Below are 25,594 nucleotides of genomic sequence, written 5' to 3'. Positions count from 1 at the left end.
CTCTAGGTTTATGAAGAAAAACTGCCCCTAAATAATCTCCAGAACTCTGTCCGTTTTATCAACAACCATAATCTGAGTTGTGAGAGTATGTTTATGAATGAAGAAATTGACCCGTCTGTGAACCGTGTTCTGAAGATGAGAGTAAACAGACAGAAAAAGAGGGTGTTCCTTTGAGAGTTGCCAGATTATAATAATTGTGGGCCAAGACAGTTACCAGAAATTAATTCCTCTGTTAAGAATGGTTAAGGACACTAACCTAAAGCAAGCCTTTTAGAGGAGGCATTGTTCATGGAAGGAAAGTATCACGGAAGGTCTGAGGGGGGATGAATCCAGTCCAGCAGGAAAAAAATCTGCGCCGGGTTTGAAAAGCCACCCCATCCTCCTGTGTAAGTAAGATGCTAAGAAGCAGAGCTGCTTTTGGAATAGACGTCCCCGTCCCCTCCCCGTGCTTCCCGCGCGGACCTGCAGGAGGGGAGGGGCGGCAGGGGGCGGGGGGGGGGGCACCCGGGGCTCCGGCGCACCTGCTCCTTTCTGACTCACAGGGCTTGGGAGCCGCCTGGGACCAGAGCGCCAGCGGCACGCCGGGGCATGTCCGCTCCGTGAGACCATGGCGCTTGGGGCCACTTGCTGCCTTCTCGTCCTCTACCTGGGTCTGGCCCTGCTCGCCTCCGTCAGAAGTAAGCCTTTTGCATTTACTGCGCTTTTAGCACTTTTCCTGACTTGTGAATATTTTGTGGGCATAGTTTGTAGTGTTACATGTTCTACAAAATACAAAGCTTAAAAAAAAAAAGGGAAAAGAATTTGGCATGAGCAAGTTCAACAAATCAGGGGGACCAGTCAGTGCGAGCAGTTCGCTGATTCAGTGACTTCCAGTAAGCGTTTAGATACAGAAAATGTTCCTTTTCAGCCCTTTGAGTGGTGAGCAGGAGGCTGAAATGGCCACATAGAGAAGTATTTTGTTGTGTTTATACTTTTACAAAATAGATCTGGCACTTTATAACTGATGTCCTTTAAAAGGAGATTAGTCATAAGCTATATTGCATTTTATTTCCTGTACTACGCATTTATCTTCACTTTTAAAGAAATTTGTATTCCAGCTTTCGCTCTCATAACCAAGGGAACAGAGTCTCAATTTTCCCCAAAGGATTATAGTTCAAAGCATCTCTTTTGCCGGAGAGAAATGGGCTTCTTTCTATTGTATGTGCTTCTGTTTTGTAAGTGGGGATATCATAGTCCATAAACTTCCCCAAATGAAAACAAGAGTAATGTTTCTAGGGTAATCTTGTCAGATGAACAGCAATCTGAAAAATCAGAGGAGACCAGAGGGCCTCCGCTGGGTGTTTTATGAACACATTGGAAATGGAAACAGGCAGGGTGTGTGTTCGTCTGTCAGAGAGGCCGTGTGATTTGTGTCTGTCAAATCTGAATACCAATAAGGCAAAGCGTAGAGCAGCTGCTGTTGACCCGGACGCCTTGTCATTAGCACGGTACTGTGTAATCTGGGTCACCTTCTGTGTCTGCACCAGCGAGACAGTTACTTGTACGGTTCACAGCTGAGCGTGTATTAGAGGTTGGGTCAAAGCAGGAGAAGATGCTGTAGCTAAGGCAGCTGAAGGCAAGCAGAGGGAAAGGAAAACCAATCAAACTTCAAATAGATGAGTAGTAACATTGGGACACACACACTCACTCAGGGTTTTTTCCCCAGAAGTGAATTTATTGAAAAGAGTTTTTACGAAAATAGTTACTCATCCTTCTTGAAGCTTCAAGTGGGCCCCATGCAGGAGGAAGGGGGGCACAGAAGAGTTATGCTGGGCTGGGGCGGGGTGAGGAGCGTGAAGTGGAGCGTAAGAAATGACAGGACACACAAACCGCAAGGAGAAGTGGGTTCACAGGACATTCTATAGCAAAGAGCTTTGTAATTCCAAGGCAGCGTGGGTTAAAATACCTAGCATTCGATGCAGTTTGAGTTTAAAGAGATGAATACGTAACTTCCAAAGTATCATCTCTTTTTAAGGGTCTCATAACTGTGAAACTATAACTACATACAAATAATTTGTTTTCTCTCTCTTTGAGTGGGTGAGTTTACTGACAGACTCTAAACCAGTACTCTGTAATTATCTGATTTATTCTCTAGCACGGTTATTTTTATTGGTTAAAAATTTTTTTGAAGTCCCGTTTTGTTTAATTTTTAAGCAGGCAGACTTTTATCTGTGTTATTAGATTTGCTGGCAGGATGTGATGATATTGCCTTCCTAGTTGAAACACTTAGACTGGTTTTTTTTTTTAAACCTGACTTGAAAACTTTCACAACCTCAGCCTTCTTTCCACCCTCACCTCTTAGTACTCATGACATAAATCCCATGTTCCAGCCAAATTAGTAAAATAATAGCTAATAATAAAAGTGGCTAACATTGTTAAACATTTGATATAAATGAACTATATTTCATTTAATTCTTACAACACCCCCATGAGGTAGATGTGATTATAATCATGTGTCTTTTATAGAATAAGACACCGATTCAGGTCGTTAGGCAGGTGTGTGTCACAGAGCTAGAGTGTCTGTGGGAGGCACAGCCTCTCCAGTCCAGCCCCAAACAGCTAGTATGTCTGGGTGAGTTCTGAGTACGCGCTTTGACAAGCTCTCGCTTTCAAATGCATGTTATCGGAAGTTCTGCACTGCCCGATACATCTTTCCCGAGAACTTTATTGAGAACATAATAATGCTAGGACTCATTAGAATGATGAGATAGAACATTTCTCTCTCTCTCTTCAAAGGGGTTATTTAGGAGAGAAAGTAAAGCCTATGAACTTCACAAGCGTCGTTTCCATTTCACATACCTGACCGCCCTATCATCAGGTAGAATTTGTCATTAACCCCATTTTGTAGCTGAAGAAACAGAGGCTCAGAGAGGTCATTTGCCTGCCCGAAGCCATCCAGCAGTGAAGGGTGGACCTGGGACCAGGACCAGAGGTCTGACTCTGGGTTCTGCGCTCTTAGCCTCCATGTACTGATCCTCTTGAAAGGACAATGCGAAGGGGCTTGCAGGATGCTCAGAACATAGTAAAAGCACACAGAAATGTCCAGTGATTTGGATCATATGAGTATAATAAGTCAGTGATTTTTTTTCCTCTTGAACTTTGGAAGACATTCTTTTAAATTAAGAGAAAAGAGTCCCCCCCCGACTCCATTCTGTGTTCTTCATACAAGCCGTGCCTTGCTCGCCTGCCAGCCAGGGGCACGCTGTTTATGCTGACTGTCCACTGCCCTCCAGCTCTGCTTCCTTCTGGGTGAGGACACGTGACATGAGGAACCTCAGAGCAGAGCTCAGGAAGGGGTAGTCACGTCCACTTCCTGAGAGAAGAGACGTTCCCCTTTACCTGGCGTTGCGGTGGCTTTGCAATTACGTGCTCCCAATTGTTTTCGTACCTGTTCCACGGTTTTACACAACTGGTTCAAATTCATGGAATGAATTGAATTTTGATAGTTCAAGAAGAACTATAATATTTCACTTTTGCTGTATTGAGAGAATTTTATTGGAGTGAGACTTTCTGATGGTCCATGCAGTCCATGGAGCTGATCTAAATGAGAGCATCTTCTAATGACTCTCTTTGTGACTTTGATACATGAATCCGTGGTGAAAGTCTTGAAACAAACTATGTTAGAGCAACTATGCATTAGAAAGTTCATTTATAAACATATTTTATGAGTTTGTTTATGCATTTGGAGGTAAATTGAATATTTTCAATGTAAACTCCACAACTAGTTTAATTTAAAATTAATTGTTTTAACCCATATTCAAAGGATGCTCATACTAGGTAAATGAAATGTGGTTTGACAAAACCATTATTAAGGTTTTTTGAATAACTTCATAGACTTTGGGATACTATCCAATCTTCCAGAGCCAATCAGCAATTATTATGTAGCTGAATTTGAATAGGGTTGTTTTAAAGAACACTGTCTTTTCAATTTACCCAAAGTAGAAAGAACAAATAGAATCTATAAAGATAAAATATGGTCAGATTTATTCAATCTTAATACCATGATCAAGAAATAATTGAGTTTGCTCAATAGGTCAGTGAAGGCTGATGGTGTCCGTTAGGGAGTAAAATTTCTTTAAAATTCTCCATGCCTAGAAACATATGAAACTTTTGATATTCACCGTGCCAATTCACATCTTTGCAGCAACATATTGTGAAGTGCCTACAGAATTATCAGAGTGAGAAAAGGATATGGTTGCTTTTTCATAAATAAAAGTGGTCTCAGCAGCTTACAGCAAAAGTCTCTCCTTCACGATGGTTACTCACTGTTTCCTGAGTCAGACAGTGGAATTAATTTTGGCTTGTATTTTTTTAATGCATATCTTAGGAGAATCAGATTTTTCAGAATTTCGTTCCTTTTTTTCATCTTTGGTGATTTTCAAAAATTACAACGCATGGTATTACAATATGAAAATTTGAAATCCGAGTGGATAAGAACAATCAGAGTTTTTAGTTCTCTTTGAAATTTTACTGCTGATTTACTGAAAATCTCCGAGAAGCCCAATTTTCTCCTTTTAGGAAATGAAAATGAGAGCATCACTCTTCCCGCTCACATCAGTCTCTGTTCACGTTAGATTCAGCTTCGCTCTAGATACTTGCATTGCAATTTGCATTTCTTTTCTGTAATGTGTACCAAAATTTGAAAATATTATTTTTGTGTTGATTTATGTATGTTTTAGCTATGAGATTGTGAGACACGGCTGTGGGAACCGTGGGTGTTCTGTTAACTGACGTATCCTATGTCAGTGGGTAGCACTGCCTAGCTTGGGGTGGTCACTCAAGGACTAGTTATTAAATGAGTAAAAGGATGATGGGAACTTTACAGCAGTTGCTATAAGGAAGGATTGAGTATCCTCCTTCCTCATGGACATTTTGGCATGATTTTTAAACTCTTCCATTACTTTACTTTTTAATAATAGACTTCACTATTTTAGATTAGTTTTAGGGCCAGAGAAGAATTGAGAGAATGGTGCAGGAGGGTCCCCTAATCCCACACTCAGCCTCCCCTGTTTGTAACATCGTGCACGAGTATGGCAGATTTGTCACAATTAACATACCAGTATCGATACATTATGATTAACTGAGTCAGTAGTTTGTTCAGATTTTCTGAGGTTTTTACTGGCTGTCAGGGTGCCGTGTCATGGTTGGTTGTCGAGTACACCTGGGCTGCTTTTGGCTGTGGCGGTTTCTCCCGCCTTGTTTTTGATGACCTTGACGATCTGGGGGACATTGTTTAGGTATTCTACAGGATCCTCCGACATAGGGCTTTGCGGGATGTTTCTCTCATGGGAAGGCTGGAGTGATGGGGCGCTGGGGGAAGACGACAGGGGTCGAGTGCCCTTCTCTCGATACCTCATCGAGGATAGGTAGTCACTGCGATTCGTAAATTCCGGTGTCGACCCCGGCCACCCGGGAGTTGCTGCCGTCAGGCTTCTCCTCTGCAGCTTGCTTCTTCCCCCCTTCTGTGTTCTGCTCTCAGGAAGGAAGTCCACACCTGAGGAGGGGAGAAGTATGCTTTTGTCCTCCGTTTATTAATTTATTCAAGTAATTCTGTCACTGTGGAGTCATGGGTACCTGTTCTGTGCTCAGGGCTATCATCTAACACTGCTTCGCTATTTTGTTACTCGGGTTGTTCCAGCTTTGGCAACAGGGAGTTCCTTCACTTGCTTCCTGTCCTCTTAACATCCTTCCTCTCAGTGTGAGGTGCTTTACTTCCTGACATTCTGGCTCTGCAGGATGTTCCAGGCTTGTTTTGTTTATTTCCTGCCCCAGTCCCACCACCAGGCATTGCCCTGGTGAGCCCTGGTTCCTCTTCACGGGTGAATGGCAATAGAAACCAAGATCTGAGTGTAAAGGGTGCTTGGTGCCAGTGGGGTGTCACTTCTTGCAGGCCGTCTCAGCTGACAGAGTGCAGGAATGTATGTGTGTATATACACATTTCTACACGTGTATCTGTGTGTACATTGGTATGTGTATTACGCTAACCAGGAGTTTATGTTGCCGCCTCTAACTTCATTACCACATGGATCATTCTGGCTTCCTCCCCTTGCTTATCCGTAAATTCCCCTCCAGCGGTGAGAAACCTGCTATCTGCCTCGTCCATTTACTTCATTGTTTAAATTCAGTGACCGTCATTTTAAAGTATATGAAGTGTATAGTAGTGTCAAATCCCTAGCCCATAATCCTGTAGAGGTAACTTTTCTATTTGCGAGCACTACATACGTGCATTTCTTTCTGTCTTTAGTCTTAACGCTCTGCTTGCTTCCAGGGCCACTCAGTCAGCACCACCCACCTGCTTCTGTGTGATTGTTTTATACATTTGTCATGTCACAATCAGCATTCTTTCCTGGGATGCCCTGACCTCCGACATGATTATTTTTAAATTTGCATACAATGAAGTTCATTGTTTTTGCTTGGTTTTGACAAATGCTCCATTGTAATATTATACAGAGTAGTTTCACTTCCTTAAAAGTCCCCTGTGGTTGACCTTTTTCACCCTCTTTTTCTGACCCCAACCCCCGGGCAGTCACTGACCATTTTATTGTCTCTATAGTTTTGTCTTTTACAGGATGCCATATAACTGGAATCATAAAATATGTAGCCTTTTCAGACTGGCTTCTTTCAAGTAGCAATATTCATTTAAATGCTCTCCATGATGTCTTGTGACTTGATAGCTCATTTCTTTTTACTGCTGAATAATATTCCATTGTGTAGATGTACCACAGTTTGTTCATTCATTCATCTGTTGAAGATCATCTTGGTTGCTTCTAGTTTGGAGCTATGGTTTAGCTTCCTAAGGCAGCTGTAACCAAGTGCCATAAACTGGGTGGCTCAAACAACAGAAATGTATTCTCTTGTAGCTCTGGAGGCTGGAAGTCTGAAACTGAGGTGTCAGCAGAGCACACTCCCTCTGGGACCCTGGCCAGACTCCATATTTGCCCTTTCCTAGCATCACCACCATGATGGTGGTCTTCAGTCCCTGGAGTTCCTGGCTTGCAGCTACGTCACCCCAAGCCCTGCCTCTGTGATTACATAGTGGTCCCTCTTCGTCTGTCTGGATCTCTTCTCTTCTTTTGAAAAGGACATTAGTTATACTGAATTGGGGTCCATCCTAATGACAACATCTTAACTTGATTACATCTACAAAGACCCTGTTTACAGATGACAGAAACAGGGACCAGGGACCAGGAGTGAGGACTTCAGCATATCTTCTTGGGAGACACAGTTCAACCCATAATATCTATCATGAATAAAATTCTGATATATGATGAAACTTGTTGATTAATATCACTTTTATTGGGCACAATTAACTTTGTGTGAAATTGAATTATAAAAGGATTTTTTTTAACTTGGTAAGCACTCAGTACAATATGCCCATTTTTTTTCTTATTTTTCCTCTTTCTTTTCACTGTCCCCACCTTTTACATGTTACACCTTCTGCTTTGGATTAAATGCTCAGAAATTTCCTCCTACATAGATTTGCCTTATGAAATTAAATGAGGGTCCTATTAGTATAGAGAATAGTGCTAGGCCAGGGTATAAATGTGTTTTCATATTTTCTCGAAGCAGTTGACGTAGCCCTCTTCCCTAAATGAGAGTCCAGTACTCTACCCTACTTTTTTTTCACAAATTACATTCACTACTTGGGGCACCCAAAGATTCTATGTCTTTCATTATCAACTCAAAACACTGATTGTAAATTACTTTGTTGTCCATGTAATATTTATTAATATAATGCCATTTTTATTTTCCTGTTACTTTTTTCCACAGTAGTGAAATCTGAGGAAGGAAGGTATTCAGTCATCTAGAACTCGATCCTATTGGTTGAGATTGTTAAAACCTTTTATCAATCTTCTAGAGTTTCCTCCCCAATTTAATAAAAAGCAACGACTTCTCCAGAGTTTTACAGCAACATGTTATGTAGGTTGTCATGTATCCCCTAGATTTCTCTTTGTTCTCAGTAAAGTGCTATTACAAGGAAAAGTCAAGCCAGTGTACTTACAATAATAACAGTATAGGACCAAAAAAATGAGAAAAGACTGGAAGTACCTGGCAGGAGTGAGCTTGGCTATTTGGGGCTGAAATGTTTTGGCTGGAGGAGAAAGTGTACTGGGTCTAGAGGGAAATCAAGGTGAGATTAGTTGTCCCTGTCCTCAAGATAGGGGCAGTTAATAAACATTGAAGCTTTACCGTTTATTCAGTCATTTCTTCATCTGCCCCTTTATTTATTGAGTCTCCGTGTTTGCTGCTACTCTGAGGACACAGGAGTGAACAAGGGGCCCACAATCCTTGCTGTTGTGAAGTTTATATTTTAAGGGGGTGAGACAGACAGGAAACAGGTACATAAGCACAATGTGCGATCGCATTGCGATGGCAACAGGTGCTTCAGGGAAAAGCAAAGGATGAGAGACAGAGCACAGGTGAGCCACCAGGATGTCTGGGTGGAAACCACTTTGGCAAAGAGAATAGCGGCAGCCAGTCCGGAGGCAGGAGGGTGCCCCGAGCATCTGCGGTGCCACAAGACTCCCAGCACTGCTGGAAGAAGTGACAAAGAACAAAGCAGGAGAGGCCTCGGGGGTTTAGTCTCCGGATTTCGAATCCTACAAAGTAACTATCATTAAGCCAATTAAGACACCTAAAAGCAAGATAGTTTGCATGATGTACTTAAAACACCGCTACAAGGTGTTACAACTGAGATTTGAACCCAGGGCTGTCAGGTTCTAGGTCTCACACCAGCTCACAAAAACCAAAAGGAAAACACTGAGGAATTTTTCAAGCCAGTTATTAAACTGCTGGTAGCTTCAATGAGCAATGGTGGAAGTAACTGCATCACAGAATTGGCAAGCACTGCAAATCAGGTTTTGTTTTGTTATGTTGTGTTTTTTGGGAAAAAAAAATTAGTCCTAGGTAACTAAATATCCATTTCACCTTTAAAACTTTTCCAAATTAAGGGGGGAGGGTATAGCTCAGTGGTAGAGTGCATGCCTAGCATGCACAAGGTCCTGGGTTCAATTCCCAGTACCTCCATTAAAGATAAATAAATAAGAAAAACCTAATTACTCCCCCCACCCCACCGAAAAAACTTTTCCAAATTAAAACCGTTTACAGTTTCCCCTGCTCTCTTACCGCAGGGACTAGAACCTGCAGAGGGAAGCCCGGCTCCTGTGTGACCTAGATTGACCTTGCTGTGGTCTTTTTGGTTCTTCACATAATTGTCCTGATCATTCCCGAATGAATGATTCTTTTCTCTGAATCCAAAATTTTTTGATCCTTAAAATAAGTCCACTTGAGGCAAATTAGTGAGAGCGGAGTGCTAATGAGGCTGGGTTCACGGTTCAGTCTCCCTGCAGTTCCGTTTGCTTCGCACAGAGAACAAGTGTGTGTGACAAGTGCTGCTTGGTTTGATCAGCTGGGCTCAGATTTGCAGTTTTGAGCACAAGGAGAGAGAATGGAAGTAGCTCTTAGCAAATCAAGCATCACGATTGGGAATAGCAGCTGAGTCAGCAGCAAGCACTTTTTCATGCAGGTAATTCATTATTCTGATTTCATCTCTGCCTGTTAATTTTAGTGATCCTTCCTTTTAATGTAGTTGAAGAACAAATATCTATGTTCAGCATCAGTTATAAAATAAGTAGAGTCAGAGCATTCAGATTTGGGCCCTGGCCCACTGTTAGTTACGCATCCTTTAAGCCCTCTAATTTCTCCATTGTGGAATGAGGGTGTCAGATTATGTAATCATCCAGCTCCTTTGAGCTCGATAGCTGATGGTTCTGTGACTATTCTAAGTAACGGGATCACAGATTTGGACAAGTAAAGAGTATTTTTAGTTATCTTGCCCTGTATGAGCCAGCCTTCATCAGGTTATGTTGCAACAAACAGACTCAACTCCTTAGCAGTTTACAACACAAAGGGTTGCATCTCATTCCCACCCACATCGTGTGCAGGTTGGCTGCAACTCTCCTTCATGTATCTTCAAAGTTTGCATGAACTTGGTGTTTCTCCAGGCTCAGAGGAGCACGAGGAGATGCAGGTGTGTTCATACTGAGGGACTCAATGTCAAAAGCAGAAGCAACCCACTACCCCTGACCCTTTTATGCTCATAGTCCTTGTTTGGGATGTAATAAATCTCCAAAATCTTATTTATTTATTCTTTGGGGGATAACTGCAGACAAATCACTTGATTTCGCTGGACCTCATTTCCACACCTTTGAAGTGGTTTGATAACGTCTCCCCTCACAGGGTTGCTGTAAGTGTTAAGTGAATTTTGTACACACACCTTTTTTTATTGTGGTAAAACCAAATCTGCCATCCTAACCATTTTAAGGGCACAGTTCGGCAGTGTTAAGTATATTCACGTTGCTGTAAAACAGATCTCTGGGACTTCTATCTTGCAAAGCTGCAACTATACCTACTAAATAGCAATGCCCCGCATCCCAGTCCCCGAGAACCAACATGCTACTTTCTCTTCCCATGGGTGTGACCAGTTACCTCTTACAGGTGGACTCATTCAGTGTGTAACATTTGCAACAGGCTTACTTCGCTTAGCATGATGTTCTCAAGGTCATCTATATTGTAGCATGTGACAGGATTTCCCTCCTTTTAAAGGCTGAAGAATATTCTGTTTTCTAAATAAAACACACTTGGTTATCCATTCATGCACTGACAGATATTGGGTTTTTTTTTTCAACCTCTTGGCTGTCGTGGATAGCACTTTATGTGAATAGTACACATGGATCCTCGAACGTGGGTTTGAACTGCATGGATCCACTTATACATGAATTTTTTCAGTAGTACTGCAGCACTGCACGATCTGCAGTTTATTGAATCTGCAGATGTGAAACCACAGATAAGGAGGGCCAACGATAACTTACCTGCAGATTTTCAAGTGTGCAGGGGTCAGCACCCCTCACTCCTGCATTGCTCATGGTCAACTGTATTTTGACAAGCCTGATTCTGCATAAGACTATCTGCTTAGCACTTCTTTTCTGCTCTTTTTAATGTAACTGCCCTCCCTATTTCCATATCATCTGTGTGGATATTTTTCATCATACCTGGAATTTTTTTCAGCCATAATTGCTTCAAATAGCTTGCTGCCCACTTCTTCTAAGACTCCAATTTAATGTGTGTTTGACCTTCGGGAATTATTCTGTGCTTCAAGCAGGACTTGGGCACAGGAGTCTCAAGGGACAAGGATCAAAGAAGGAAGAGAAATCGGTCCATTGCTGAAAATGTACTTGCACCACAAGGAAAATGGCACAGAAAGTAATGACCTAAACACCCAAGTCAAGTAGAGGGAAGGCTTGCCCGGGCTTCCCTGCCATCCTCTCATTTTGCCTGGCAATGAAGCTCCCTTCTCACGCAGGGCAGATGGGGGCAGCCAGCACAACCAAACAGAACATTCCATCTGCCAGTCACATCACGTTGTCAGCTGTGCCCTTGGCAGCGTGCTAAAAAAGAAACTGGATTTGTGTAGCCTGATGACCTTCTTTCTCCCATAACCGTGAAGCTAACTCTTAGATGTAAAATGGAGGCCTACTTACCTTTATTTGTTCCATTCAAATTTCTTTTGAATCCATGTGCTGCCTGGAGGCCAGTACCGTAATAACGGACATCTATTAAGCACATTTTATTTGTCTCGCACTTTACCTACAATATTTCACGCAAGTCTTTGTAGAACTCACTAAGTGCCAGGATTGCTGAGAAGGAGTGAACGCTTTAGATCCACAGGCAGGATGGCCGGGTTCGAGCTTCAGAGCTGTTTCCAAGTAGCAGAAACCTTCAGCAAGTTATTTCCCCAGCCACCCGTTTTCACAACTGCGAATGAGGATAATAGAAAGCTGTTTTACAAGAATGACAGGATTAAAGGGTTTTTCACATGTGTGCCTCAGTTAGTTTAATGGATGTTTATTAACAAAATAACGTGTGCCAGACAGCACGCGAGGCCCTGGGGATGCAAAGGGAGAGAAGCTATGGTTCCAGCCGCTGAGGTCTTGAGTCTAAAGGAGGAGAGAGAAATCCACACGAACGTCGTTAGGGAACATGGCAGGAACTCCCAGGCAAGGATGGAGAGGAGCCGGCAGGAGGGTGACGTTAATCCCCACACCCAGACCACAGTTGGTGCTGAATAAATGCTGACTTTTTTAATTTAAATTATTTTAAAATTCAAAACAATGAACAGAAATGCCCATCAGCTGTCACTGGGGGGTGGCTGACTTGCACTAGTGGATAACGGGTTACTCATGCATCTGATGGTCACAGAGCATTCTGGTGCAGCAGGCAAGAGCCCGGGGCTGGGTCAGGCTCAGCCCACCCTGCCTTAACTCCACCTACTTAGCTACGTCATCTTGAGCAAGTTAACGTAAATGCTGTTCTGTGATGGGGGTTAAGTATCAGTCCTGCATCATAAAATTCCTGCGAAGCCAATCTAATTATCCAAGGTGCTAATTTATGTAAAGTGCTAAGAAGTGTCCTGGCAAACAGTTTAGTCTCAATAAAAGTTATCTATTGTTGCTCATGGTTATTTTTAGTAGGATGCTAGTGACAATGCTTGGTGTGTTTCTTTGTAAAACTGGGAGAATAAGATTTAGCTCTTAATTGTGATACGAGTATTGGATTCTAAAGTGCCTCATAGGACAGATTACATCCTGGAAATTCAGGTGATGATTCTAGGGCTTCTTGATTATGTGAGCTTTCTTTAAAGGCTTTGAAATTTTGTTCTGGCAGGCAAAGATTTTTCCTTATAAATCTTGGTTTTATTTTATTTTTTGTTTGAGTAGCTCTATTTTGGTTTTGAGCTTATGGCATCTTCCTTCTTCAGTGGTGTGGTCCTTACTCCTAAAGCGAGTCCTTTCTGGTTTCTCAGTGCCCGAGATGTTCAGTGAAGTCTGCCCACTCTGACTGGGCTAGAACTCCAGTGGTTATTTTTTGGTATTTTCATTTCTCTAGGTCTCTCAGCAGATGACCTCTGAGAAGCTTCCCCAAAACCCATGATGAATGATGAATCTTTTGGGCCAGTGCTCTGACCTGCGAACTGTAACTGCTTCTGCAGCCTGCGACTTTGAGCTCATCCTCCTGAGCTCAGAAACGTCGCTGCACCTCTGACTGTATTCCTCTCCCCATTCAAGTCGTTCCAAGCATAAAGCCCAGAAGACCATGGGCATCTTTATTTCACTGCTGACACAAATCACAGTTCTGTGATAACTGTGTTCGGTGCCTGAAAAGAGTTACCTCATACGTTTTTACATTTGTAGTGTTTACACCAGGAGGACAAGTGTCCCAGCATTGTGCCAGCTGCTCTGTCTTGGGCAGAAGTGGGCATTGGTGAAAAGCAGCTGTCCTTTAAAACCATTAGACACTCAGAAGGAGCTTGCTAAACAGAAAAAAACAAATTGATGTAAGGTGTAAGAGGAGTGGGATTCAAGACTAGAAAAGGAAGACCTGTGTTCACAGTGAGAGTGATCTTTCCGGCTGGTTGGAGTAGTCCCGGAAAAGCATTTGGTACCTAACTGACCCAATCAAATTAACCAAACTAGTCACACACACACACACACACACACACACACACACACACACACACACACACACAGTGGTACTAAGTATTTGCACTATTTGACACAACCATACTGTCAATTATTATATTGTAACCACTTTGGGAAGAGCCTGGAGTTGACTATAAATCTCAACACTGTTCTGCCAAAGACACAGTTTCAGAGAATTTCCTTCTTTCAGCTCTATGCCTGAACAAAGCTAAAATAAACAGATGGGTAACACAAAGTGCTGAGGGTAACAAAACTCCACATGGGCGGAGAAAAGTATCATAAACAAAATTTAATTTTCCTGTTCACATAGACTGTCTAAAAGTGGAATTAAACTTCATGAATACAAATATCCAAACAGAGCAACCAGCTGAAGCAGAGAAGCCTTTGAATCAACTTCCATATATTTGCTTAGACTTTTCTAAACAATGTATTTAATTAAGAATAACCTTCAGGTGCCATGAGCTGAGTTGTTCAGTTTGTAGGAAGTAACTTGCTCTTATTTGAGAGGTTAATTAGGTGCATTTTTTGTGTTTGGGGTATATTCTGGTTTTCTGAAAACGGCCAACACTCCTTTGAATAATCTAAATTATCCATTTGCAAATAAAACATTTAGCAGATAACAACTGTGCTTTGTAGTAGACATTCTGGAGGCTGAGTGTAGCGGTGAGCTGAGGTTAGCAGCAGTGAGCCGAGTCTGGGAACAGTGCGTGATGCTTCCCCCAACTTCGTGTGTTTGCATCTTAATCTTTGCTTTGGCAGCACCCTTTTCTCCCCTCTACATCACTGCTGCAGCTTTTGGTCTCAGGAGCAGCCCGCGATATTTCTGAGATCTTCTCCAGGGTGACAGAAGGTTCTAAATGTTTTTGCCATTCTCATCCTTGCATCATCTTCTCAGCACAGGAGTTCTTGTTTCCAAAAAATCTGATTTCGAGTTATTTCAAAGTCAGTTTTGATGTGTTTGTCTGTTGGAATTTTGAAACTAAAAAAATCGTAAATCCAACCAACAAATTTGCTATTTACTAACAGACAGGACAATTCAATATGAAACGATTAAGTCTGAGGTATGATAAAGGAGAGAAGTAATTCTGTTTGGTTTAATGTATGTAGGCCTTTTTTTTTTTTTCACACAAAACAGTGCCAAACTTTAATACCATATGAGAATTTTAAAAATGATTGCAAGCTTGTGGGGAAGGAGATGAATTAGATTATGGTTATTATAGCATGACTTAAATACAATGCTGTATTAGAACCTAATAATCTCTTATAAGAAACTATTATAAGAAAATTACCTTTTATATTTAATTTGACTTAAACTGGGTGAGACAGCACCAGGCAAGGGCATAGGTCCTATTGGGAAATTCTCTAAAGTGTCCAATGGCGGTTTTAAAAATAGAATAGCAATATTTTACATCTAACTTTTTATTAGTCACTTTGAGTCTGAACAGATGGAAATAAAGAGATTTGGTCACCAATTGAAAAGATAGTTTGGTTTTCTGATTGTATTTCTTTTCTCTACAAAGTAAAACTAAAATACCTAGGATCTCTTTATTGCTTGTCGCGTTCCCCCGTTTTCCTCTCTTTCTCTCTCTTTCTCATTCTCTCTGCCTTTTTATTCTTTCCCACTAACTAAATTTATTTACTTTTTTTTCTTCTTTGTTTCCAGCGACATGGGAGCATTTAAAAGCAAAACTATCTCAGAGAGGGGTGGGGCAGCGACGGCAAATGGATGAAAAGCCAGCGTCTCGTCGTTTGGTGGTTACTATAGCAATAATCGAGATGGGAGATTGTCAGCTGCAGCAGTTTCTATAACAACATGATAGGGTGCTTTAGAAATAGACCCGAGGTAAATAGGTCCGTTAAGGGTCTCTCAACCCCTTTTGTGCCACGGGGTTAGCATGCTTCTGGAGGATACATATTAGTTGGCATACTTGATGGGACCCTTTAAAATACTGCTTTTATTTTATAAAGATAAAACATTTAATTGTTCTGTAGAGACCTGGCTTTAACCGATAGGGTCTTAGCTCCTCCCTTTCAGAAAATAATTGATAGCGTCCTTATTCTATTTCTGCATCGTGAAGTCAAGATAGTCTGTAAAGCTGCTTCTTTCAGTGTTTTGCCCCCAGATGTGGGAAGCAGCGAGTTTCCCTCAGCGCAGCATCCCTCAGCTCTCCCCTCGCGCACCAGAAAGCCGTGTGTTAGTGACACCTCAGTCGCGCTGTGGTTACACCTGCTGGGCTCGCTGACAAGTGGTCTTCCTGCCCTCCCGAGGGGGGCTGGACTCTCACCCTTCGTTACGCCCTTCAGGGTGCTCTAAGTTAGGCACGGTTTCTATCTGACTTACAACTTACCAGGTATTGTAAAAGGAAGTTTATTGAAATGTATTGTTTAAGCATGATCAAAAATGACATCGAAGAAAATAAAGGCTCCCGTTTCACATGTAAGTGTCATCCAGGGGCCCCTTCTAAGTGAAAGACCGGTGAGAGTGTGTGCCTGGGATTTGGTACAGGAAGCGATGGCGGTGGGCGGCAGACACCGCCAAGAGAAAGAAATACGGAAAGCCTGAATGCAGTCACACGACGTTACACTCAGGGAGAGGGGCTGAGTTTGCTTGGTGCAGCTCAGCTATGAATTATTGATAATCTGCTCTATGCTGGATACAGGAGGCATACACGATGATGAAAAATACATGGGATTTATTTTAAAAACTCAAGTATCATATCCAGTAAAAACACTCTTTATTGTTAAGCAGGCTGTTAATTTACTTGTTTATTGATTTGAAAGTCATGAATTATTTGCTTGAATTCGTCCTTCTTCTTTCCCCACTTAACCTCTCCTCCCAATGTTTTAAGTGCAAAGACGTAGCCGTGTTTTCCTAAAAGAGATGATTCTGGGCATATTTGAGCCGGGGTGATTTCATCTAAGGTACCACGTCTTACGTCCACGTGAGAGTTCGCTTCTAGGCATTTTCTACAATAGAATTGTCCTTGTGCTTTTATTATCTTCTGTTCAGTTAAGCTACCAACTCCAAATATGAGATATTGTCTTGCAACACTCTAAGGATGTCAGCAACCACACGTCGCCCTCTGAGTGTTCCAACAGCGCAGCGGTACCCTCCTTTCCCTGGTGTTTTGTGCTCGGGAATGAAGGCGCAGAATTCATTATGTATATACTTGCCATAGCTTCTGGGGTAGAATGTGCCACATGGTTCCTGGGGGACGGAGGAGATCCATTCTCCCCGGGTGTCCCGGGCCGTGCAGAGAGGCATGTCTGTGTGCACCAGGGCCCTCTCAGAACAGCATGTGCAGGGCTATACACGCTTCAAAATCTTACCCAGACTGAAGGCACCACAGCCTTGTACTTGCTGTGCTCAGTGCCCTGGGGCTTTTGGCTGAATGAAAAGAAAATGAAATCTATTCACGATGGTTTCCAAGCTATCTAGTAACCACAGTAACCTGGGTTTTCCCCAGATCTGGTTCCCCACTTAGAGTGGCCAAACAGAAGCAAGCCATCCTCTCTCTCTTCAAGTGTAGTGAGCCTTAAATTGAGCGGAGCACGGGTCTCTAGGGGGAAACCAAGTGATCAGCAAAGCACTCAGTCAGCCCCTGTTATTGCCCATTCGGGAGCTAGCGTTCCAAGAGTGACAGGAACTGAGAACACAGAGCATGTACATGGACATCCAAAGAAATGCTTGTGACAGTTACTGAACTTAAAGGGTTCATCTGTTTTGTAGATGAGTTCATTAGTGTCCCCCTTTTTTTTTTAGTTTGAGATTTGCAAATGTTTGCCACTATATGTAAAAACAGATTTTAAAAACCCCACAAATTTCTTCTGTATAGCACAGGGAACTATATTCAGTAGCTTGTAGTAACCTTTAATGAAAAAGAATATGAAGATGAATATATGTATGTATATGCATGACTGGGACACTGTGCTGTACGCCAGAAATTGACACATTGTAACTGTACTTCAGTTTAAAAAAAAAGGAGTTCTTTTGCTAGTTGTAAAGACAAGTCTCCATATGGGAAACAGAGAACACTTTAGGAAACACACAGATAAGTGTGTTGTTGTCTTAACAAGGGTCAGTTCTGTGGCTGCTCAGGCCAGGAGATCAAAATGAATGCAGAGATCTGGAGAAGATTCAGAGAAAACCGGAGGTTTCTAAGGATGTGCAGGATTTGAATATACATAGTAATTAATAAACTGTTAGAAAGTACCTTGAAAGATCTTTATTCATGCCTACTACTGTAATCATGTCATAAAAGAAGATAATTTAAATACTAGAGGACTCAGGTCTTACAACTCCACATTATTATTCTAGACATTAGTTTCCTGTACAAAACATGAGGAAACTGTTGAGATCTGCCTCGTCCAATATAGTAGCCACTAGTCACCGTAGCGTGACTTTGAGCACTTAACATGCGGCTAGCTAGAGCTGAGATGTGCTGTAAGTGTAAAACGCACGTAGGATTTCAGACTTGGTATGAAAAAAGATGTAAATATCTCATTAGTTTTTAACCCTCATTACACATTTGAAATGATAATTAGTTATATTTGGTTAAATGAAGTATATTATTAAAGTTAATTTTGCCTGTTTATTTATAATTCTTAATTTAATTTTTAATTGCACTTTTCACTGGAAGACCTAACATTACCTACATGTTGCATATTGTACCTCTGTTAGATGAGGCGGGTAGAAGTGCTCACTGTTTGAAGTGTCGTCCACGGACACGCAGCATCAGGACCCCTGCAGCTTATGAGAAATGCTGGCTCTCAGGCCTCACCCCAGAACTGCTGAGTCAGAGAATCAGCAGTTTCCCCGAGACCCTCGTGGTTCATCTGAATGATAAAGTTTGGAGAGTGCTTATCTAGATACTTCTTAAGTGCTTCTTTTTTATGATTCTATATTCCTTTTTTAATTTTTTGCCTGTCATGCTTTTTTTTAATTAAAAAAAATTTATCGATGTACAGTGAGTTACAATGTGTCTGTTTCTGGTGTGCAGCACAGTGTCCCAGTCATGCATGTACATACATATATTCATTTTCATATTCTTTTTCATTGAAGGTTAATTATTACAAGACATTGAGTATAGTTCCCTGTGCGAATCTATATTCTTTTTTATTTGGATTTTTTTTTTCAAACAAATGTTTTGAAGTCTTCTTGGCATCCTCATCTACCACATATTAGCTGCGTAACTTTGGGGAATTTATTTAACATCTCTGAACCTCAGTTTCTACGTATAAACTGGATATAATACCTCCTACCCCATACTTTTCTATAGGAAAGACTTGAGACATTTTTTCCTGGGACCAATAGATTGGAGGCATTTTAATAATATGAATAACAAAAATTAGAAAATTAGATTATTCTAATTTTTCTCATTCTCATATTGTCCATACTATTTTGGTGTATGGTGAAACAGGCTAGAGTTTGAAGGGCTGTTTTCACTTATTTTGCCAATTTTGTTAATTTTTTTCTTCAATCTTAATTGTGTACAATTACTTAAAATCTGATAACAATCCAATGGAAAATATTACAACTTTCAGGTGCTTTTTTAGAACAAAAATGTGTGTAGCTAAATTATTCTGCACAATGGTTTTATAATTAATATTGAAATTATGTCTGTTGATCAGTTAAAAAATGATGGCTTTATGGAGTGGGGAAAAACACTTCTTTCTCTTCATTTAGAACATTTTTAGCTTTACTCTGAGAACTTCAATTTGCTCAAAGGAGTTAGTAAAACATTAAGTATCCCATTAAATAAAAAGGGTCATTTAAAAGCCTGTCCTTATTAACGTGTACATGGATTGTAATAAGGTCAGAGCGTCCAGGCCTGATTAGCTTTAAATGAATTTAATGTCAAAGGAACATAATTAGACCCTCATTGAAATTTTCAATGATTGACATTCAGTAAAAATGACCTTCATGATTTGCATTATTTAGTCATGTTCTAAGGATGACAAAGGGCAGGGCACTTTCTCTGGGGTGAGTGTGTGTAACTGCAGCCAGAGGCAGGATGTCCGTGGTCCATTACCCAGCCCTCCTGATGGAGACCTGATCCCATCCAGACTGGTGCTCAGGAGGACCCAGAGGCTTCTGTTGGGGAAGCTTGGAGAGCAAAGAAAGCTTTGGAGAAGCAGGGCCCTGATTTCACCTGTGACAGTGTTAACGATGGAAAATTATATATAAGAGCACCCAGCAAGATGGCAGCCGTGCACAGGGGATTTAAAATACCCTTGTGGGAAAGTTTCCCAGTAAGTCTGTAGACTCCCGGCAGAGGAGGTGAGATGCAGGTGACACCAGGGAGCTTTGGCACAATCTTCTCAGCTGCAGCAGGGAAGTTGTGTTTCAGAGTTTGCATGTGAGTCAAGTACGGAGTCGGCGATGCTGGGCTCCTGCCTGGCTCAGGAGGAAAGATTCTCAGGAGTGTGTGATGACAGTGAACTTGTACTTCCTAGAACACAAAACGAATAACTCTTTCCAGTGTGGTAAAGTCTCATTTTCCTTGGATTGATTCATTTATTAAAAATGTGGTTACCAAGCACCACTATGCCAAGGTGCTTTGCTGGTTAGTAGAAGGGGACCAAGACGTACATGCTTTGGACCCTGCATTGAAGGAATGACTAAGTAATTACTTTATATTTAGTCAATACAATTTTTGGAATAAAAATAATATTGACTGGAGAATTATTTTATTCCAAATTTTTAATAAGGAACTTTATGTTTGTTACTATGAGGATAATAGCACAAATTGGCTGACAGTGCTCTCTCTGTTCCAAGCATTGTTGGACATTTTATGCACATTAGCTAATTTAATATCCGCAATAAACCTATGAGGTAGGAATCATTTTTACAGAAGTGACAACTAAGGCCCAGAGGTGGTAACTTAATAAAGCTCTTGGCGTCAGTGAGTGGCAGAGCCAGGATGCGGACCCAGGCTCAAGTCCCTGCTCGGAAGCCCTGTGTGTACATGTCAGCTCCCTTAGAGATGAGGAAACAGGCTCCGTGACGCTGATTTTGCTGAAACCACGGATGTGGGAAATAGCAGAACTAAAACGTAAACCTCTGTCTGTCTTACCGTGAAATTGTCCTCTGGCCATTACACTAAACTGGCCTCAATTTAGAATTTAAAAATCACATCTACAGGAATAGCTACGTGTAAGAGAGAGAATGCCTAGTTTTTTAGAGGCCACGGGGAGGCAGAGGAAAGAAATGGTCTTAAAGAGCCCGTTTACTGCGTCTAACTGTTCGTGCAGACCCATCAGACTGCACATCAAAGTAAGTGATTTGCCCGCTGATTTGCTCTGCTTGGTTTTATCAAAAGAGGTGAGAGTAAGAACTTCACAGCGAGGCTTAAATGAGAATTTAGGTTTTCTTGCTCACTCATTCATTATTCATCAAATTTCTATTGATTACCTACCACGTGCAAGCCATTCTGGCTACTTCCTGAATGAAGATGTGCCCCTCCCTCCCCTGCCGGGCCCAACCCTGGAATTAAACGTCACTCTCTGCAGAAAGCCAGCCTCAGGAAAATTCAGCCAGCCCCTTTCCTCTAATGCAGTGAAATTCTCCGATCTGGAAATTTCTCCTCTATCTGCAGTAGCGCTGTGTGTAACCTCTGTTTCATTCTAAAAACAACTCATCATGGGTGATTTGAAACCTGCACATCCCAAATATTTGCTGTTTGAAATCCAAACCATGATTGAAATTGTTATGTGCTTCACCAAACTGTCAAGGGCCATCTGATTTTCCAAATTTCTGAACGGAAGAGACAATATATCTTGAGTAAAAAAATTTTTTTTCTTCGACAGCTGAATTAAACCCTCTTTTTTAAAGTCAATGGCTGTTCCAATTTATAGAAATCAATAGTGGCTTTTGAGATGTAGTTTAATGAAATATAGAAATTTATGTTAACTTTTTAACGTATCAAGGACGTAAACCAAAGTTCTGTATAAAACAGTAGACTTGGTAGTTGTTTTAATGAAAGCAAAACACAGGTACAAAGGAAGGCAGCCCGTCTTCTCCTTGTTCTTCTACAGGAAAAGGTTTTTATACGGAAGAGTTTCAGAAACCACTCAGTAAATGCTGCTGGGAATATCAAACTGTGTGCTCCCTGTTCCTCTATTCATCTCCCATTTTTATTTGGGTGAAATTAGGTTAAATGTATGTTAAAAATAGAATTAAATTTAAAAAAAACCTATGCCTTTGCATGTTTAAAAAATTGCCCTGTCCCGCAGCCAGCGTATCCTCTCTCCCATCGGAGGAAGCAGCCTTCCCAGGTCCCCACCCACATCTCAGTATTTTGAGGGAAAAACAGTAAAATACCTGCCTGGGGCAATGAGCTCAAAACGCTGTGTTGGCAGGAGGTGGGAATACATGCGTGTCTGATCTGCTTAAATGTGAGGAGTATGTAAAATTGCTAATTTAACCCAGATACGAGCAATAGCCATCGATCAACCCGCCTCCCTTCTGCTGGCAGGTTTCATTCTTGACGTTAATATCAGTAAAAATAAGGACTAGAGAGTGAGTGACGCGGGGGGAATTAGGTTAGCAAATCCTAGGAAAAGACTAAAAGTAGCAGTGACGAGAAGGCAAAATTTAAAAAAGGGGTCAGTCGTTACCCCTACAAACACGCACGGGTACATACACTCATGCAAAGTTTACACAGCAGGGGGCGTCTTTGAGGTCAGGATCCTGGCTTTGACGATTAGCACCCACAGAGCATTCGCTGAGCGTTTGCTGGGCGTGCTCTGGGAACACACAGAAACAGCAGGTCCTCCGGGCTTCTCTAGCCCGATCACAACTCTCACTTCATGTGATACTTCTCCGAGCCAAAACATTTAAATGGTGTTCAGCATTTATAGTGAGATTGTAAATATATTCGTGTGAAAAATGAACCTCAGATTTTTTCTAAATTGAAACAATGGTCACCTTGGTTTGATCCTGGGCAAGTCCAGGTACTTGATGGAAGCGTGTCTTTGGCATTAGACTCTATATTAGTATGTGTTTCCTAAATAAAATTCCTGCAGTGAAAATGTGTTAGTAAGTGGTACTTTTTTTGGTTATTATTGTTATTGCTGTATTTCTTATTAATCCAGTAACTTTCCTGCTAAGAACTCCAGACTCTCTCTAAGCATCTTATAACAGTAAGAGCTAACGTTTATTGAGCACTTGCCTTGTGTCTGCCAAGCATTTAGATCTGGTGACTTAATCCACATGAAAACCCGAAGACGTGGATTCTGCTGCTCTATCCTCCTTTGCAGCTGAGGAAACTGAGGCTGAGCTGGCAAAGCCGGCCTTGATAGGGTGCGTCTTACTTCGCGGACTCTGTTCCTTGTCTCTCTCTGGCAAATGTCCTGTGGTTAACCAGTCCAAACGTTGCCAAAAATACTGGTAGCAAAAAAAAAAAAAAACCCTTTGCTGGAGCTTCCAGATTCTTGACTGACGGTTTTTAAATCAGAGAATTACCTGCCTGTTTCAAAGATGAGCACATTAAAACCATGAAGGACAAAAGAGTACATACTCTTTGTAATAATCTCTGAGGTATTGAAATGCTTTTTCCCGGAAGTCACCTTGTAGTGTTTCACTACTCTGAAATAAATATATTCCTCCTTTATACCTAAGCTAAATGACTAATATGGCTGTTTTCCAAGTAGATCAAATTATAAGAAAATACACATACACACACATCTATACACAATAACTACTACACTGTGTGCTCAACGCCTTTAAAACTGGTCAAATTAGTTTTTACTTCTCAGCAAATATATATACACATTATATATTTACATTTATATATAATGTATATTTATATTAAAATATACACACATATTTTTATCACTAGCTATACTAAAAGAGCAAAGACAAAAAGAATCACTTGCAGCCGCTGTGTGAGATATTTTATTTTCCCCTGGGCTCTCTGCAGACGTCTCCAGGAAGGCCAGGAGGCTGAGCGGCTGGGCCGCGGGGTCTCCCTTTCTGCAGCCTGGGCTGGCCCACATCCCGGTTTTGTGTGTTGGGGTTACTCGTGACATTTTCCTTGGAGGAGTTCTGCTGCCTTTAAGGAAAAAAAAGAAAAGAAAAAAAAAAAAAAGTCTGAAACCCACTGTTCTAGAACTTCTTGTAACATCCAGTAGATGGCAGACTTTACTGCAGGAAAACAGTTTGGCAGCCTAGATGAACTGGTCTGAAAATATCAATTTACACGTCACAACCAGTACAGTTTTTATCCTGTATCTAAGGCTCGTGGGAAAGCCAGAAACGAAATTATCTGTGGTCATTTCTCTGGGAACTAGATTTCAACTATAATTTTAAGTAATCCTGCAAGGACTTGAAATTACTTTTTGTGTGTGTCCATGTATGTCTTTTCTAAAGCTATTATCCTTATGCAAATTACTTTATCGTTCACTGAGGGTGCACACAGTGTACTAGGTTACGATGTAGTAATGTGTACAGGACAGATTTCTTCTCAGTGTAGGTGCTCAGAACTGGAATAATCATAACCCTTACTTCATGACACTCCCTCACTGGTCTGTGCATATTCTGCTTTTATTTCCTTAGTTGGCTCCTTAATTAGTTATTTTTAATAAGGCGTAAATCACAGCTCCATTATATGTTTGAAAAATATGATTTCTTTTTTAATTTTTTAAATTTATTTTTTATTTGTGGTTTATTTATTTAGGCGAGGGAAGTAATTAGTTTTTTTAAAATTCATTTTTAATGGAGGCACTGGAGATTGAACCACACACTCTACCACTGAGCTATACCCTCCCCGCCATGAGTTTCTTCTTGGCAGGCAAATGTCTTTGCTTGTTTAGTACAGTCAGCTGAAGCATCAGTTAATGATGCCTTGTCACAGGCTGTGTTTCCAAGAAGGCCTGTTAGCATCTCACCTGTGGACACACCCATAAACCCAGGCAGCAAACGGTACCAACAGTGCCAATGACATCATCCACCCCGAAGACCCAGGAAAAGGATGTGCTTGATAGATCATCTTGTCCAGGACCAGCACTGAAAACGTAATTCAGAGTGTACATGTCAACAAAGTGATGGAGGTGTGTGTGTGACTAAAGTATACATCTACCTATTCTGCTTTGAAAATTATTTTTATGACATTTATTCAGTAATCCTTTAAAAGTCACTTAGGGTTATGAGGGAAAGAGTCATACCCTTATTACCATCCCATTCCAGCTCCCCACTCCCAGCCTGCACCCCCCCCCAAGATGCAACTATTTAAAACTCTTCTAAATATTTCTTACAGTTTTTATTTCTCTATTTCTAAATCATAGGCTAGGTTTCTTTTTTCAGTTTTAGATACTGGCATAATTGTTTGGAATTCTCCTGCAGTACACATGGACTGAGCTTTCCCACAGTTCTCAGTCACACACGGGCACCCACACACTCACTCCCTCAGCTCCACCTGAAAGCATCACTTTATTACTATTATTGCTATTATAGAGAATTTCCTTCAGCTCCGTAGTGTGCTATTGTGAAGGAAAAACCGGGCTGGTCTAACAAGATAACTCACAAGTCTAGGAATGTGAAGGAGAGGCTGGGCTGGGCTAACAAGATAACTCACAAATCTAAGTATCGGAATACTGATCTGAGTTCTGCTGGACTAACTTGTAAACCTAGGTTAATTAGTATTGGTTTGCTGTTCATGTTTTTTTTGCTAGCCAGCTGGATTTTCAAAGATATATATCTGGCTTTGGAATGTTGGTTTGCTGCCTCCCTGCCTCCACTTTTGTGATAATGATGCTGCTAAAGCTGTTCCATGCCTATTGGCCGAATACCCCAAGCTTGTACTTAACCCTGTAAAACCTCATGTGCATGTCTTGGAGGTGCTCAGAGCTTCGGAGCAGAAGCCCCTCTGAGCCCGCCGGCGTAATACATCTGAGTACTCCAACCCTCCGAGTGGTGCTTGTTTCTTGGCTGGCCTGTCGTTTCCGTAACACTATGATTCCATCTCCTTCCTGTACAACTTACAATTTTCCCTAGAAGTAATGCCAGTGAGAGGTTT

General features: G+C 41.4%; 1 protein-coding gene across 2 annotated transcripts in view; it reads left to right on the top strand.

The window, feature by feature from the left end:
• Window positions 1-550: 550 nt before the first annotated feature.
• Window positions 551-25,594, top strand: part of CRB1 (crumbs cell polarity complex component 1) — a 128,721-nt gene continuing 103,677 nt past the window's right edge. For both annotated transcript variants that reach the window (XM_074351584.1, XM_074351583.1), the window contains exon 1: window positions 551-677. In XM_074351584.1, coding sequence (XP_074207685.1) covers window positions 608-677 — 70 coding nt within the window. In that variant the 5' untranslated portion in view covers window positions 551-607. The remainder of the gene's footprint in view (window positions 678-25,594) is intronic.

The sequence above is a fragment of the Camelus bactrianus genome, chromosome 23, assembly GCF_048773025.1.
Source record: "Camelus bactrianus isolate YW-2024 breed Bactrian camel chromosome 23, ASM4877302v1, whole genome shotgun sequence".
Classification (NCBI taxonomy): domain Eukaryota; kingdom Metazoa; phylum Chordata; class Mammalia; order Artiodactyla; family Camelidae; genus Camelus; species Camelus bactrianus.
This window is presented reverse-complemented; position numbering and strand designations above follow the sequence as displayed.